Here is a 15,488-nt window from a genome sequence, read left to right on the forward strand (position 1 = left end):
GTCAGCTGGCTAGCAAAAAGAAAATGCACAAAACTATTTACTGCCCTCAAGTTGTCCCTCATTGAGTGTTTTCCCCCAGTGGAATCTTAACACAATCTTTTCTTCAAGAATCCTTACGCTGCTCTTTTCCATATAAAAACACTTCATAATGACCACTGCTGTTAAGGTCCAAAGAGAAAAAAAACTCTTTATACAAATACCATAAAAGCATTTATTTGATGCAGCACGTTACAACTCACTGAACTACCCACCGCGTATCTGGTGTGCAATGCCACACATGCATTTACAACCTGCCTACGGCAAGCCCTGAGGGAAACACACGGACACACACACACACACACACTATGCACAATCACTTAGCATTACAACAATAAACTCCATCAAAATTAAGTCTTTTACAGTAATAAGTCCAGCTACATATGTTAAAACTTTAAAATTACTTTAAAATCGCATGTACCTCATGGCGTAGTCCACTGTAGAGACGTGTAACCTGCTGTTTCAACCAAATTGCATCATTCAAATTATTTTACGTAAATGTAACTTAAATACTATATCAAAAGTCCACATGCCTATAAAACCTTGTAGAGATTACTCAAGATAATACATACAATATTTAACCATAAGGAGTATGTGTTTGAAACTAATGATATTAAGTAGGTTATTTAAAATATCAAAGTACATTTTCAAACGTAGAATCATTTGTTGAAAGTATTCTCTTTTTTTGTTTTTGTTACAATTACAACCCTACTGATTCATTTTTCCCAGTGTACAGTGTTATAGAGGTTTGGAACAACATGAAGGTGAGAAGTAATGATAAAATTTTCATTTTGAATTGATTCCTTTACGAGGGCATATTTTTTCTAACTATATAAACAAATACTGTATCTCATTCCTTGGCAAATACTTGAGTTTAATGAATTTGTTAACATACTGTAAAGTCTCAATGTGAATGTTTACATTGAGAATTTATTAAATTTATTTATTAAATTTCAATTAACATCAAATATGATACATATAACTAGGTCTAGAATAGAATTAAGAACTATATCAGATGTAACACTGCAAAAAGTCATTTTCTTGCTTAGTATTTTTGTCTTGTTTTCCAGTAAACATATCTTAACATCCTTAAAACAAGATACTTTTACTTGAGAAGTGAAATACATTAGATATAAAGTCTCAAGTAAATGCACTGTAAAAAAAAAAAAATAAAAAAAAAAAAAATTCGTAAAATGTAGTTAATTACCAGCAGCTGTGGATACCAAACATTTACTGTAATAAAATACGATAACCACATTTCAGGCTTCACACAAACACTAAATACCATTGGGGTAACACATGTGAAATTAAAATAATGCAATAAACATAAACAATGTATCATTTTAACAAAATTTGACCGTAAAATTTAAATATATTTTAAAAAAATTGTACCATATATTTTAAGGTACCCGTTAACTTATTAAGGTTTTTTAACTGTAGCATTTTTACAGTCTTTTATCTTTAAAATTACGGACATTTTTACAGTGTGTATCTTGTTTTAATGATGAAGGATTAAGAAATTATTACTGGAAAACAAGACATAAGTACTGAGTAAGACAATTATTTTTTGCAGTGAACCAATAAAAACAAGGAATTAATTACAGGTGCATTTTGAGAATATTGAGAATTTTAGGGGCATTTTTGTCACTTTCGGTGGCACTTTTTCCCTGAGACCCTTCATTTCTGACCCTGGTAGACGGCTACAGTCAGGCCTCACCACCTAGTTAAGATTCAAGTCATGAAACGCCAGCCGAATGTTTAAGAGCTGCTGATTTTTCTTCTAAACGCCCGTAGAGAGCCTCTATCACAATGAAGAAGAGCAAGATTGATAAGGCGAGCGTACACAGAATAGGCGAGCTTGCTCCGTCATTGTGTCGGTGCAGATTTCTCGCAAGGGCTGCTCCGAAGGGAAAAGCTGGGTCTCACCCGCTTCTTTGTTGTTGTGTGGCTGTTTGCGATATGCTTCCTGCCGAGGGGTCAGATATAAGCTCAGCTAATTCCTGCAGACAGTTTTATTGTAACAAATTGATCTGAGACTGTTCCAGTCTTGTGCTGCGTGAAGAAGTCTTTTGTGCACATTAATTATCTTTAAAATAAATATGACATTGCCTGTAGTGGATGTGGTGGGATACAGGGAATAGGGCTCGCACTTGTGTTTTTGTTCATGGGTGTTTCGTAAAGAGACTTTCAACCACACAAGTATGGAAATATAATATGAAGAATATTTAGATTTAGGATTTAGGAAGTTTTGCACATGCTTGGTACAAAAACTGTTAAGATGGGTGAACATTGTGCATATATTTTTCTTCAGTCCTTTACTATTGCTCGTCAGATTGTATGACCCCAATGAAATTTTGCATAAAAGAAAAATGCAGACTGCGCAACATAAACAGTCAGACTGTATGATACAGATCTCAGGGCTTTGGTGAGGATTGGGAGTGTTAATTGGCCGATAAATCATCTTAGTCATCATAATTTAATCACAATCATATTGTTTCAAACCTTTATGATTTCCTTTCTTCGTGGAACAAATAAGAAAATGTTAGGCAGAGTGTTAGGGACTGACAGCTTCAGTCCCTGTTCACTTTCATTGCATTTTTTTTTCCATACAGTGGAACTGAATGGTGACTGAAGCTGTCATTCTTCCTGCTTAGTTAAGGCTAATTAAATGTTTATTACATTTTTGATGTCTATAAATACATTTATGCTTTTAAAAACCCTTTAATGTGTTATTGCAAATTTATACATACTAATGGAAGAATTGATTCTTACATATGAATTTAATCCTCAAAATTATTGTATGTGAGTTTAACTTATTTTAATGATTAATTAAACAATGGATTAGAACAAGACAAGGATTGTAGATTGATGCACAGCTGGGTTGCGGAAAGGTTATCAGAATGTAGAGGTTAGGAGAAAGTTGGGGGAACATTAGGACAACTTTGGGGGAAAATTCTCCAAACCTAAAGGGAGCGTCCCGGGTTATTTGACTGTAACCCTTGTTCCCTGAAAAAGCGGAACGAGATGCTGCGCTTGATTAAGCACTTATGAGAACGTCTTCAGAAGTGACCAGCTGTGAATATGTGTGCAACACGTCAATGAAATTGACTAGAACCTTTATAGCCTCCGTTGGTGACATCATCAGAATGCGCCAGTACCAGGGGCTATAAATAGATGTGCCACAGGTGCATCATCAGGTATATTTGTCTGAAGAGCAGTCCTGGGACATCCTCAGTGCGGCAATGAAGCGCAGCATCTCGTTCCGCTTTTTCAGGGAACAAGGGTTACAGTCAAGTAAACCGAGATGTTCCCTGTCAAAAGCTACACTTAATACTGCGCTTGATTAAGCGCTTATTGGAACGAGAATACCCACGCCACAGCACTGTGGGTGTCTGGACCCCTTACGGTTGTGTAGTGTGTGCTCACAAGAACACGAAAGGTCTCAGACATGAGCTTATGACGTTGACTCAGGGACGTGAGAGCCCGGAGTGGCATGAACATCTAAACTATAAAATCTTATGAATGTGTGCAGAGAGGACCAGCCTGCCGCATTACAAACATGCTGCAGAGGGGCAACCCCCTGCCAAAGCCTTAGAAGGTGCGACCCCCCCTGGTAGAATGAGCCCAGATACCTACTGGCGAAGCTTGACCGCACGACTCATAGGCAAGGGCAATAGCATCCCTCACCCAACGTGACACTGTCTGTTTTGTGGCGGCCGCCCCCGTTACGGCCCCCATGACAAACAAATAGTTGCCCTGACTTACACTACCGGCTAGTACGGTGGACGTAGGCCTGTAAAGCACGGACTGGACACAGTCTAGGAAGTCTCTCCTGATCCGGCGTTGTGAACGGCGGAGGACAGAAGGCCTCAAGAGTGACTGGATGTACGGTCGAGAAAGGAACCTTAGGCAGGTAGTCAGGATGAGGATGCAATATCTTTTTCGCCATTCCTGGGGAAAGTCTAAACAGGATGGCAAGACAGACAGAGCCTGCAAATCCCCAATTCTCTTTAAAGAAGTGATAGCCATAAGAAAAACCATCTTTAGAGTCATGAGCTTGTCAGACACTGACTCTAGTGGTTCAAAGGGGGTCTCAACCAGACCCTCAAGGACTATAGCTAAGTCCCATGAAGGGATCCTGGTTCTAACAGGAGGCCTCAGTCGCATGGCCCCATGGACGAAGCGAGCTAGCAAAGGATGTTTCCCCCATGGCACCACGTCAATCAAGGCGTGGCAAGCCGAAAGAGCAGCCACATAAACCCTGAGAGTGGCGGGGCATGTGCCTACTGATAATTTCTCCTGCAGGAAGTCCAGAACTGAAGCAATCTGACAATTAACTGGATCTGCATTATGTGCAGTGCACCACCTTTCAAAGACACCACATTTATTGGTCTAACTTTTTCTAGTGGAAGGAGCCCTAGCACTCAGAATGGTTTCAATAACTTCAGGTGAAAACTCAGTTTCCCTCAGTTGGTACCCTTCAGAGGCCAAACATGAAGGTTCCACAGCTCAGGCCGGGGATGAAATATTGTCCCCTGTGCCTGAGACAGAAGGTTCCTCCTCTCCGGTATCGCCCAAGGTGAGCCGTTGAGGAGAGATATTATCTCCGAGAACCATACCCTGTTTGGCCAACGTGGTGCTATCAGTAAGAGGCAAGATCTTTGTTGACAAACTCTGGCTAGAACTCCCAGGAGCAGAGAAACCGGAGGAAACGCATACAGGCACATTTTGGGCTATGTATGCGCCATCGCGTCCAGACCCAGGGGGGCTGGGTGACTCAGAGAGAAGTAGAGGGGACATTGTGCTGTCTGTTGGGAGGCGAAGAGGTCCACCTCTGCTTTGTAAAATCTTAACCAGATTTGTTTCACTACCTCGGGGTGGAGTTTCCATTCTCCCGTCTGTATTTTCTGTCTGGACAGTAAATCCTCTCCCACATTCAGGCATCCAGGGATATATATTGCTTTGAGTGACAGGAGCTTATCCTGGGCCCAAAAAAAAATCTGCCGCGCTAGTCTGTTTAGCTGGCGTGACCTCAGACCTCCTTGGTGATTTATGTAAGAGACTGCCGCTGTGTTGTCCACCTACACCAGGACATGACAGCCTCTCAGATGCTGGAGGAAGTACTTCAGGGCCAGAAATACAGCCATCAACTCAAGACAGTTGATGTGCCAATCGAGCTGATGACCCTCCCATTCCCCTTGAGCTGGATGACCACTTAAGACCGCTCCCCAGCCCGACAGGGAGGCGTCTGTCATTAACAATCTGCGACGGCAAGACGCACCTAGAGTGGGACCCAAGGCGAGGAACCAGGGTCTGAGTCACATAGAGAGGGTACGTAGCCCACGGCACGTAACCCTTATCTGCCTTCAGGGATTGGCCCTTGGATGAAATCCCCTGGCTTTGAGCCACAACTGAAATGGTCTCATATGCAAAAGGCCCATAGGGATCACAGAGGACGCAGATGCCATGAGACCTAACATTCATTGATACTGAAGAACAGTACGATCTTGGCCTAGCCTGACTTTGCTCAGGGTATTCTGAATGGTCTCGATTCGAGCGGGAGACAGCTGTGCCCGCATCGTGATCGAATTCCATATGATCCCTAAATATGTCGTTCTCTGGGCAGGAGAAAGAACGCTTTTCTTGTCGTTGAGTCTCAACCCCAGAAAAAACTAGATGAGCTAAGATGACATTTCTTTGCTGTAATGCCAGTTTTTGCGATTGTGCTTGTATCAGCCAGTCATCTATGTAATTCAAAATGCGGATGCCCTGGAGTCACAATGGAGCCAGTGCTGCATCCATGCACTTTGTGAATGTGTGAGGTGATAAGGCTAGGCCAAATAGAAGAACCCAATATTGGTAAGCTTCGCCCCCGGAGGCAAGCCTCAGGAACTTCCTGTGTTGTGGCAGTATTTCTATATGAAAGTATGCGTCCATGAGATCGATCGTGACTAACCAATCGTGATGTTGAATTTGTGACACTATTGTCTTGACAGTTAGCATCTTGAACTTGAGTGCCTTGATTGAGCGGTTCAAGCCTTGAAGATCTAAAATCGGACGCAATCCCCCATCCTTCTTGGGAATCAGGAAGTATCTGCTGTAGTAACCTGACTCTCTCTCTGGAAGGGGAACATGTTCTATGGCCCTTTTGACCAGAAGAGATTGCAACTCTTGTGACAGTAAATGTGCTTGTTCCGGTTTCACGGTAGTGGGGACCACGCTGTTGAAACACGGAGGACGGCGAACTAATTGAATTCTGTAGCCCTTTTCTACTGTCTTTAGGACCCACATAGAAATACCTGGCAGTAGCTTCCACGCAAGACCGTCAGGACTTCTTCTTTTTGAAAATAATGGTCATGAGGTCTTGCTTTGGAGGCTGCTGAAGGCGACGAGCCGGTCCCCAATCTTTACAAGGGGGAGTGCGACTCGCCACACTTTGTTTTTGAGCCTCCCTTCTAGATGCACCAGGGCGAGGCTGGGTGGCCAGCAGCCCCTCCCCCTGAGTGCAGCAAGGAAGGAATTGCACAAGGCTTCTTTGTGTTTTTTCACCTCCCGAAACCAGGTGATGACTGTATTCACCGAATCGCCAAACAGGCTGGAAGGTGAGACCGGGGCATCAAGTAGGAATACTATGTCCTTATCCTTGATGCCCGTGAGGTTTAGCCACAGATGTCTCTCTGTGCTGACCAAAGCAGCCATTGAATGGGATAGCGCGAGCCATCTGCTTGGTTGCACAGAGAGATAAATCTGTGGCTCGATGAAGCTCTGAGAATGCTTCCTCGTCGATTGTACTACCCACACTCAGGTCCTTCAACAGATCAGCCTGGTATGCCTGTAACACCACCATGGTGTGTTGCGCAGCACCAGCCTGACCTGCTGCTTGATAAGCTTTCCCCACAAGCGTTGAGGTGGTTCTACACAGCTTTGTGGGGAGAGTTGGTCTTTTTAATGATGATGTTGAACCAGGTGAGAGATAGCCCGCGAGCGTCTCTTCTATCTGTGGCATCATCGTATACCCCCGTGCCTTAGCACCCATGATTATCGAATATGTCGACTTCGAAGGCACAAAGATGCGGGAAGTATAAGGTTTCCCCCATGAATGAGTCAACACTTCATGGAGGTCTTCAAAGAAGTTTCTCCTCAGCCAGATCCATATGCGAGCCCCACGATGGAATGGTGGGTGCTGGCTTTTGGAAGTAAGCGAGACGAGCGCGCAGCATCTTCACTATGAACAGCTCACAATGCTCACACTCGCCTCGCTCCAACGCAAGAGCAGCGTGCACTTCCCCCAAACAAACAAAACAAAACTGGTGTGTGTCCGATTTAGCCATAGGACGTAAGCATGGAAACACACACTGTTTGCTTTGTTGATCGCTCATTTTTTCTTTTCTTTTTTTTTCTTTTGTCTTTTCCACACTTGAATGACAGAGAAAGAGAAAGTTTTCTGCACACTGCCTGACAAATCTAACTCCTATCAGAAGAAATATTGAGAGCTTGAGAAGCTGTAGAAGCACAAACACAACACAGAGTGGTCTGAAGACAAAAGACCTGATGATGCACCTGTGGCACATCTATTTATAGCCCCTGGTACTGGTGCATTCTGATGATGTCACCAACAGGGGCTATAAAGGTTCTAGTCAATTTCATTGACGTGTTGCACACATATTCACAGCTGGTCACTTCTAAAGACGTTCCCATAAGCGCTTAATCAAGCGCAGCATTAAGTGTAGCTTTTGACAGGGAACACTCTTTTTTCGTAAAAAAAAAAAACAAAAACATTACTGGCTAACCAAAAGAGAGCATTAGATTATCCATTCTGGGAAAGATCTGGTAGCCAGAATCTAACATTCTCAGAATGTTCTGAGAACCTATAATTGTTAGCAGGGTTCTAATGTGTTCCAACAGAATTTTCTTTTTGGAGTGAGCTATCACTTTAAGATACATTTTAAATTTAGATGTGTTTTACAGGAAATTGTGCATGAGCTCGGGGGCTATTATTCAACATAAAGACAGTAAAATCAGCATCTCAGAGGGAATGTGTTGTCTTATTGCTTTTTGTGTTTACTTGTGTGCAGGTGGAGAACACTGGGTGATTTAACCTTGCATGGAAATACATGGTCGCCTTATTGTCATAAATGTCTTCTTATTTTGCAGCTGTGCTCTTCCTCAAACTGAGTAACAGTGATTTAATTTTGAATATAAATGGCACTACGGAACATGGGCATTGAGTCACTTTGGCATATATGGAAAATCGCGACAATGAAAATGTACAAAATGTACTCGAAGCTCACGCATGGGAGCAGCACCCGCTGTCAAGTGGAATATTGAAGTGGCACTTGTAAAAACAGCGGGGGGAATGGTGCAGGCGTGGAAAGAGCTCCCCCTAAATAAAAAAGACCTCACGAAAAGATAAGAAGCCCTCTCCAGTGCTTGCATGGCAATCCCTAGTTTCCCATCAAATGTTCTTCACTTCATTTGTTGTTATTTGCATTTGTAGCCGAATGCACACACATACTACAACACACACACACACACACACACACACACAGATGAGAGAGTTGTCATCTCTAGGCACTTAACCAGACCGTAATATTGAGCTGTAAGGCTCATGTCTGTAGTTTCTAGACTTTTGCCCTGTGGGGATTTGCCTTTGTAGATCCTCCGAGGAAACACTGCTCATCTTGTCGTTTATATATTCCAGCCCACCATCTGGGCCCTGGGCAACCACACAAATCAGTGCAAAGTGTTTATAAATTAGCTGCGGCCCCTTCTTCTAAAGTACATAAGCTATGTGTTTTACACTATATTTTTAATGCACAATAAGAGGAACAGATGTTTGTATGCATAAGTTATTACTGTAATGGTATGCTGGAAAACTACATCCAAAGTGGGAGAACTGGTGTGAAAATATGATAGCAATTTGATGATTTCTCATCAAACCCACCGTTTCTGGGTTAAAGGCATGTGGACAGCTTTCACCTTGCACTGTCAACAAGCAATCAATACAAAATGAAGTCACATCATAGACTTATGTTTAAGCATTAAAAAAAAAAAGGACTCCACAAATAATAAAACAGTACAATAATCACTAATACAGTAAAAATCAAACAAGCAACCAATACTATTATATTTTTATAAGAATATGTAAACATACTCTTTCTTGAAATCAAATCAAAATCTTATAAAGGTTTATGAATTTCAAACTTTTATATTACTTCAAAAATAAAAATACAGTACAATAACAATAAAAAGTAACTCTAATAACAGCATATTTACTGTATGTGTAGCTTTAATATGTCACTGCTGTTCGAACTGTTGTTCGACTATGCCACAATAAGAGGGACAAATGCTTGCATGCATAAGGATTCATGCTGCAGCGATGATATATTTGAAAATTGTACTTTTAAAGTGTTTTGTATTGGTCTAAAAATATGTATGGACATGATTGGTTATAAACATCAATTCTGCCCTTAAGTCCTCTTGGAAAATTCTTACTTACGAGTTAGGAAGCATTCAATTGATTTTGGTCAGAATAAAGTGGAGGCATTGAACAATTTTACATTTCTTTATATCTTAGATGCAAAAGGATGTGCATTAGGTGTGTAATTGATAGATTGATTGATAGTTTTGACTCTAAATTCTGATTGGATGAGCAGCATTTGTGGAAAAGCCATTGTAACACGGTGAAGTGCTACGTTGCTATGTAACCTCAAACTCCTATAGTTAGGATAATAAATTGTATTACTTGGTGGTAGAATTGTTTATTCTGATTATTTAAAATAATGCATTTAACTGTTTATTGAACATGGGTGTCCTTTATCATATTGCTGTTGCCGGCATTTTACACACTTGTACATTTTATCCACTTTGCTTCTTGCCTAAGAACGCCTCTTACCTATGGTGTCTTCTTGCTTTATTTGATCAATCTCATACTTTCACATAGAATGCATTTACATTTATGCTGTAGGCAGATGCTTACAGCGACTTACAGTGCATTCAAGGTAACATTTATCAGTATGCATGTTCCTTGGGAATTAAATCCACAACCTTGGCATTGTTAGTGCCATGCTCTTCCAGTTGAGCTACATGAACTGTCGCCTAAACCAGCTAAAGGAAGAGGACTTTCCAGCAAGCTTTATAACTATTCAAAATGTGTTCAAATTAAATTGAACATTCAACATGAAAATTTTATTATGACTAATAGGCCTACTAACAGGCTTTCAGCATTATAATTTAACTGACATATTTCCAGCTCAGAAAGTCTGAGATTTTAAAGTTTTACACTGTTCATTCCAACATTGTGATAGCAGTCATGTGCACTCGTCTTGTAAATACAATCATTCCAGTGTGACTTGAAGGCAGCATTATGTGGTGCTATAGTAATTAGGTCTTAAACACCACGCAACCTTATTTTCTTTTAATCTTTTCGTACACCTTTGTGAAAATCCTGGATTTATTCACCAGCAGTTGTCTGAGTCTTCAGGTGCTGCATAATAACAGATTAAACTTGCAACAGGCATCTCCATACATGTTTAATGCTCAGCTGGGATTTTTAGATGTGGAATTTGTTCGCTGCAGTTGTAGAAATCCTACTTTTGCATCAGAGTTATCTGTATAGTGTATGTCAGATTTGATATGGCCTGCTGCAAGTTTAATCATCATATATTACTTATCTATCAGCTTTTTTAAGAGTTGTATTTTAGATTAAAATGTACTAGGGGAAAAAACAACAAAATGTCAGTCTACTGTATGTGCTGATAATGTTTATGCTAGTTTTGAGTGATGGAGGAAGTGACTCCCAATAAAGTGGTATTAAATTTAAGATTAATCTCTTATATAAACACTCATGTTATGTTATGGCAGTGGCGGCCCATGCATTTTAAGTCTAGGCCTTCAGTGCAGTTCATGCCATTAAGAAACAGCATTTCACAATGATTAAGACACCTTATGATACATTACGTCACAGCCAACTAATAATACCAGTTGACATTTTAAAAACTCATCCATATAATTTTTCATATGAATCAACCAAGGAGGTCTATAAAAACGGGAAAAAGCTATCTGGTAATATTTGCGATTTAAATGTTGCTTGCAATAAATTTCACTGATTGCTCAAGACATCCTAATTTACACTTTGAAAACTCTTGATGTTGCTATAATGCAAAAAGCACTTACCAATTTAATCAAAGTCAAAATCAGCCCTCCTTTCCTGTTTAATAAATTAAGCAATCACACGGTCATGCAGAACATCTCGGGTTTATAAATCCATAAGGATCTCATTCTCAATGGCGATAATGGCAGTGAGTGATGACAGCCGTCTCTGTCTTTATCTCGCCTCTCGCACACTTCTCTTTAGAATTACGTACATTGCTTAATGCATGATTGTGTCACTCAAGCCCAGCTAGATTCTAGAAGGCCTTGTTGGGACTTATCTAAAAGACTACACCCACCAAGAACAAATAAAGCAATCTGATTGGCTGATGAAATTGACAATCTGACATTAGATGCCCTTTCATTTGCTCTGTTGAGGGATTCAGTGGATATTCTGAAGGCCTAACGGGGTGGAGCTCAGACTCACGTGCTGCCTCGGCTAACGAGCTCGGCTTCGGGCATAAGATTTGTGAAAAAGCTGCCATTCTTTGCTTGTAAGCTTCAAGGAATAAATTCTGAATGGATAAACTTTGTGTTTTCATTTGTAGATGAATTAGGTGTGGAAAGTGATTGATAATACATAGGCAAAAAGGTGAATGAGAATGGAAGGATGAAAGAAGCAGAGAAGGCTTTGCTGGCCCTGAGAATTTGCCACTATGTTATGGTATAAACTTTTTATGTTTATTATTGCAAACGTGAAAAGTCCTAAAAGTGGGCTTATAAAGTGCACATTTACCACCTTAAGCCAACCTGTGTTCCAAACAATCGCATGCATTTTTTATGTAACTACATAGTAATCACTTAAATTTGTATATATTTTAATAGTCAGCCTAACTATTTAAAATACTGCTAATTTAAATTGTATCCTGCGCAAACAGCAGGTACTCATGGAATCTTTTCAAATACAAAATATTGCTTTTAAATACCAAGAAAATAAATCATATGAGTTTGCATTTGAATTATTAATCTCGTAATTTTAAAGTTCTTATCAATACTCAGCCAGTCTCTTCAGTCTGAAATAATGGAGAGCTTCTTAAACAGCACCATTTTAACGGGGGCCTGGGTAGCTCAGTGGTAAAAGACGCTGGCTACCACCCCTGGAGTTTGTTAGTTCGCTAGTTTGAATCCCAGTGCGTGCTGAGTGACTCCAGCCAGGTCTCCTAAGTAACCAAATTGGCCCAATTGCTAGGGAGGGTAGAGTCACATGGGGTAACCTTCCCGTGGTTGCTATAATGTGGTTTGTTCTCGGTCGGGCACGTGGTGAGTTGAGCATGGATGCCGCAGTGGATGGCGTGAAGCCTCCACACATGCTATGTCTCCGTGGCAACACGCTCAACAAGCCACATGATAAGATGCACGGGTTGACGGTCTCAGACGCAGAGGCAGCTGGGATTCGTCCTCCACCATCCGGATTGAGGCAAATCACTACGCGACCATGAGGACTTAAAAGCGCATTGGGAATTGGGCATTCCAAATTGGGTGAAAAACATTTTGATGTGACTATATCTTGAATTCATGTATACTAATCTACAGCATCTCTCTTTCTTTCTCTTTATAGAGGATGAGCTGTAGCTATCTCTTATGCACCATCCTGCTGTTTGTTGCCGTGTTACTGGCTGTCACGGTAACAGGGATCATACTTCTGATGAACCATTACCAAGCGCCCACTGGCCCCGATGGTCCTCCTCTCATCAGCACCAACCAGGATGAGGGTAATGCCTTGGTTACCATTGAGAGGGGTGACGGCTCTCGCATCAACATCTTCATTGACCCCAACTGCCCCGACTACAACAATAACTTCCTGCGTCTGGAGGGGGTGCAGACTTCTCTGCTGCACTCTCTTACTGACCACGACACTGATCTGAAGTCAGTGAAAGGGCAGGACCGGGCTCTACTGGTTAAACTGGCTGAGGAAGTGGCCAAGCTGTCTGCCCACGCCAGTCAACTGAAGATGGAGTACAACACACTGAGACAGGGCCAGGGCAACATCGGACAGGAACTTAGCACTCTACAGACCGAACAGGGCAGGCTCATTCAGGTTAGTTTGTTTGGATATTCTTTTTTATATTGAAGTGAAAATTGCTCCAAAATCAGACCCAACAAGAGATGACTTGTCCACTGTAGTCATATAAATTAATTACAGGGATAGTCACTCAATCACCCAAAAATGAAAATTCTCTAATCATTTTCTCACTCTTATGTCATCCAAGATGTGTATGACTTTCTTTCTTCTGCAGAACACAAATGAAGATTTTTAGAAGAATGTCTCAGCTCTGTAGGTCCATGCAATGCAAGTGAATTTTGGCTGGAACTTTGAAGGTCCAAATATCACTTAAAGGAATCATAAATGTAATCCATAAGACTCCAGTGGATTAAACCATTGGAGTCTTATGTATTACCTTTATGATGCCTTTGTGATATTTAGGCCTTCAGAGTTCAGGCCACCATTCACTTGCATTGTATGGACCCACAGAGCTGAAATATTCTTCTAAAATTCTTCATTTGTGTTCATCAGAAGAAAAAAGTGATACACATCTGGGAAGGCATCCCAGAGGGTGAGTAAATGATAACAGAATTTAAATTTTTGGGTGAACTGTTCCTTTAAGTCATGAGCTCACATTGCATCTCCATGCAATTTTGAAATAACCTTTTACTGCAGTGGATCTCAGCAGGTTTTGCCTCATGACCCAGATGGTACCAGAAGTGTTTATAGTACAAAACTTATAGTACAAAATTTATTTAAATGGTTTCATAATGTAAGCAGACAACAATTTACCACACAAAAGACATTGTGAACAGCATAAACTGTGTTTATCCATGTTGCAAGTGAATGCATATTTAATTTAGTCTGGTTGTATTTTCTTTTGCCATTTAGTAGTTTTGTTGGGGTTGGTTTTCAAGGATTAGGGTATGTCAAACAACCTATCCATGTTGGCATCTACCTAATTAACAGCTGACAAGCCTTTGATGTCAACAAAAAAGAGGTTTCTCCTCCCTTTTAAATGTTGATAAGCCTATTTATTTAGCTATACAAACTAGGCATGATTATTTTGTTATTTGTATTTCATTATTTTAGCATTTGGCATTTTCGGCATCAGCGTGAAGAGTTTGGTGCAAAACAATGTTTGATAATACTTTATACTTCTGTGTTGTTAAGGCCTTGACATAAAACCTCTTGCAGAACTTTTTACTGCTAACATTTTTTAAACAGTTCAGTTCCTATGTACGATACAACTTGCCTTCTCTTTCATCTGTACCCTTATTGTAAAAGGCTTCATCAACACCGTCTGGATTGTTAAGACTGAAAAGTGGAAGAAAATCTCACGCATCATTACACACAAAGTCCCACAAGTTCTCACTTTATGGCCTTTTATGAGTGTAACACTTGCTGATCATAGAAGGAGAGATTTTATTTATCCTTGACAGTAATTTGCGGCTGAAATACTAAGCTTCTTCAAACACTCAACAAATCTCTCAGTGTTTGTAAGATGCTGTTTCTCTTTTACACTTCCACCAATATGTTGTTGGCAAACTAAAGCCCTTTATGAGCTAGTGGTGTGTTGATGAACAGCTCTGTCTCACCCCCAACCATTTCTTTTCTTTTTTTGATAATTGGAACTTGATGGAAGTGTCTTGCAGGCTTACTAGCAGGGGAGGGAGCTCACACTAAGGAGCTGTATGCCAACACTCCCAACAGGCACACTTCATTTTCACTGTGCATTTGAAGATGAGATGACAAAATGCACAGGAGCTCAATGGTGTCAGACAGTGTGGAGGACTTTATTTGATCTGGCACACCAGGACTAGAACTTTATAGCAGGGAATTTAATAAGCCAAATTATGTCTGTAAAAGAGATAAAGGCCCACCTAAATGTGCATTATTGACATTGGGCTGTGCTGCTTCACATATATTTTTTACTATATACATGTATAGTTATTTACACCAAATGCTATACAGATGGATGGGTGGGAGAAAACTTCATTTTCCAAAATGTTCCAACTTACCCAAAATCCTTCAATATGGAGCCAGACTTTATCAAGTTATCTGAAAACATTGTGGTGGACATTATGGTTGGTTGCTATAATTTTTTTATAGTATTGAACTTAGTTTAGAGAAATACCATATGTATAGTCAGTTGAAAAAAAGGGCAACACTTTACAATAATGTTATATTCATTAACATTAGTTAACTACATTTGTTAACATGAACTAACAATGAACATTACTTTTCTCACAATACTCTTGGTTAATGTTAATTTTAGCATCAATTAATATATTTTAAATATGAAAAGTATATGATA

General features: G+C 40.4%; 1 protein-coding gene across 2 annotated transcripts in view; it reads left to right on the forward strand.

The window, feature by feature from the left end:
* LOC127423950 (fibrinogen C domain-containing protein 1-like) overlaps nt 1-15,488 on the forward strand; it is a 157,013-nt gene that overhangs the window by 32,899 nt on the left and 108,626 nt on the right. For both annotated transcript variants that reach the window (XM_051668667.1, XM_051668668.1), the window contains exon 3: nt 12,746-13,225. In XM_051668667.1, coding sequence (XP_051524627.1) covers nt 12,746-13,225 — 480 coding nt within the window. The remainder of the gene's footprint in view (nt 1-12,745; nt 13,226-15,488) is intronic.

Source organism: Myxocyprinus asiaticus, chromosome 33 (assembly GCF_019703515.2).
Source record: "Myxocyprinus asiaticus isolate MX2 ecotype Aquarium Trade chromosome 33, UBuf_Myxa_2, whole genome shotgun sequence".
NCBI lineage: Eukaryota > Metazoa > Chordata > Actinopteri > Cypriniformes > Catostomidae > Myxocyprinus > Myxocyprinus asiaticus.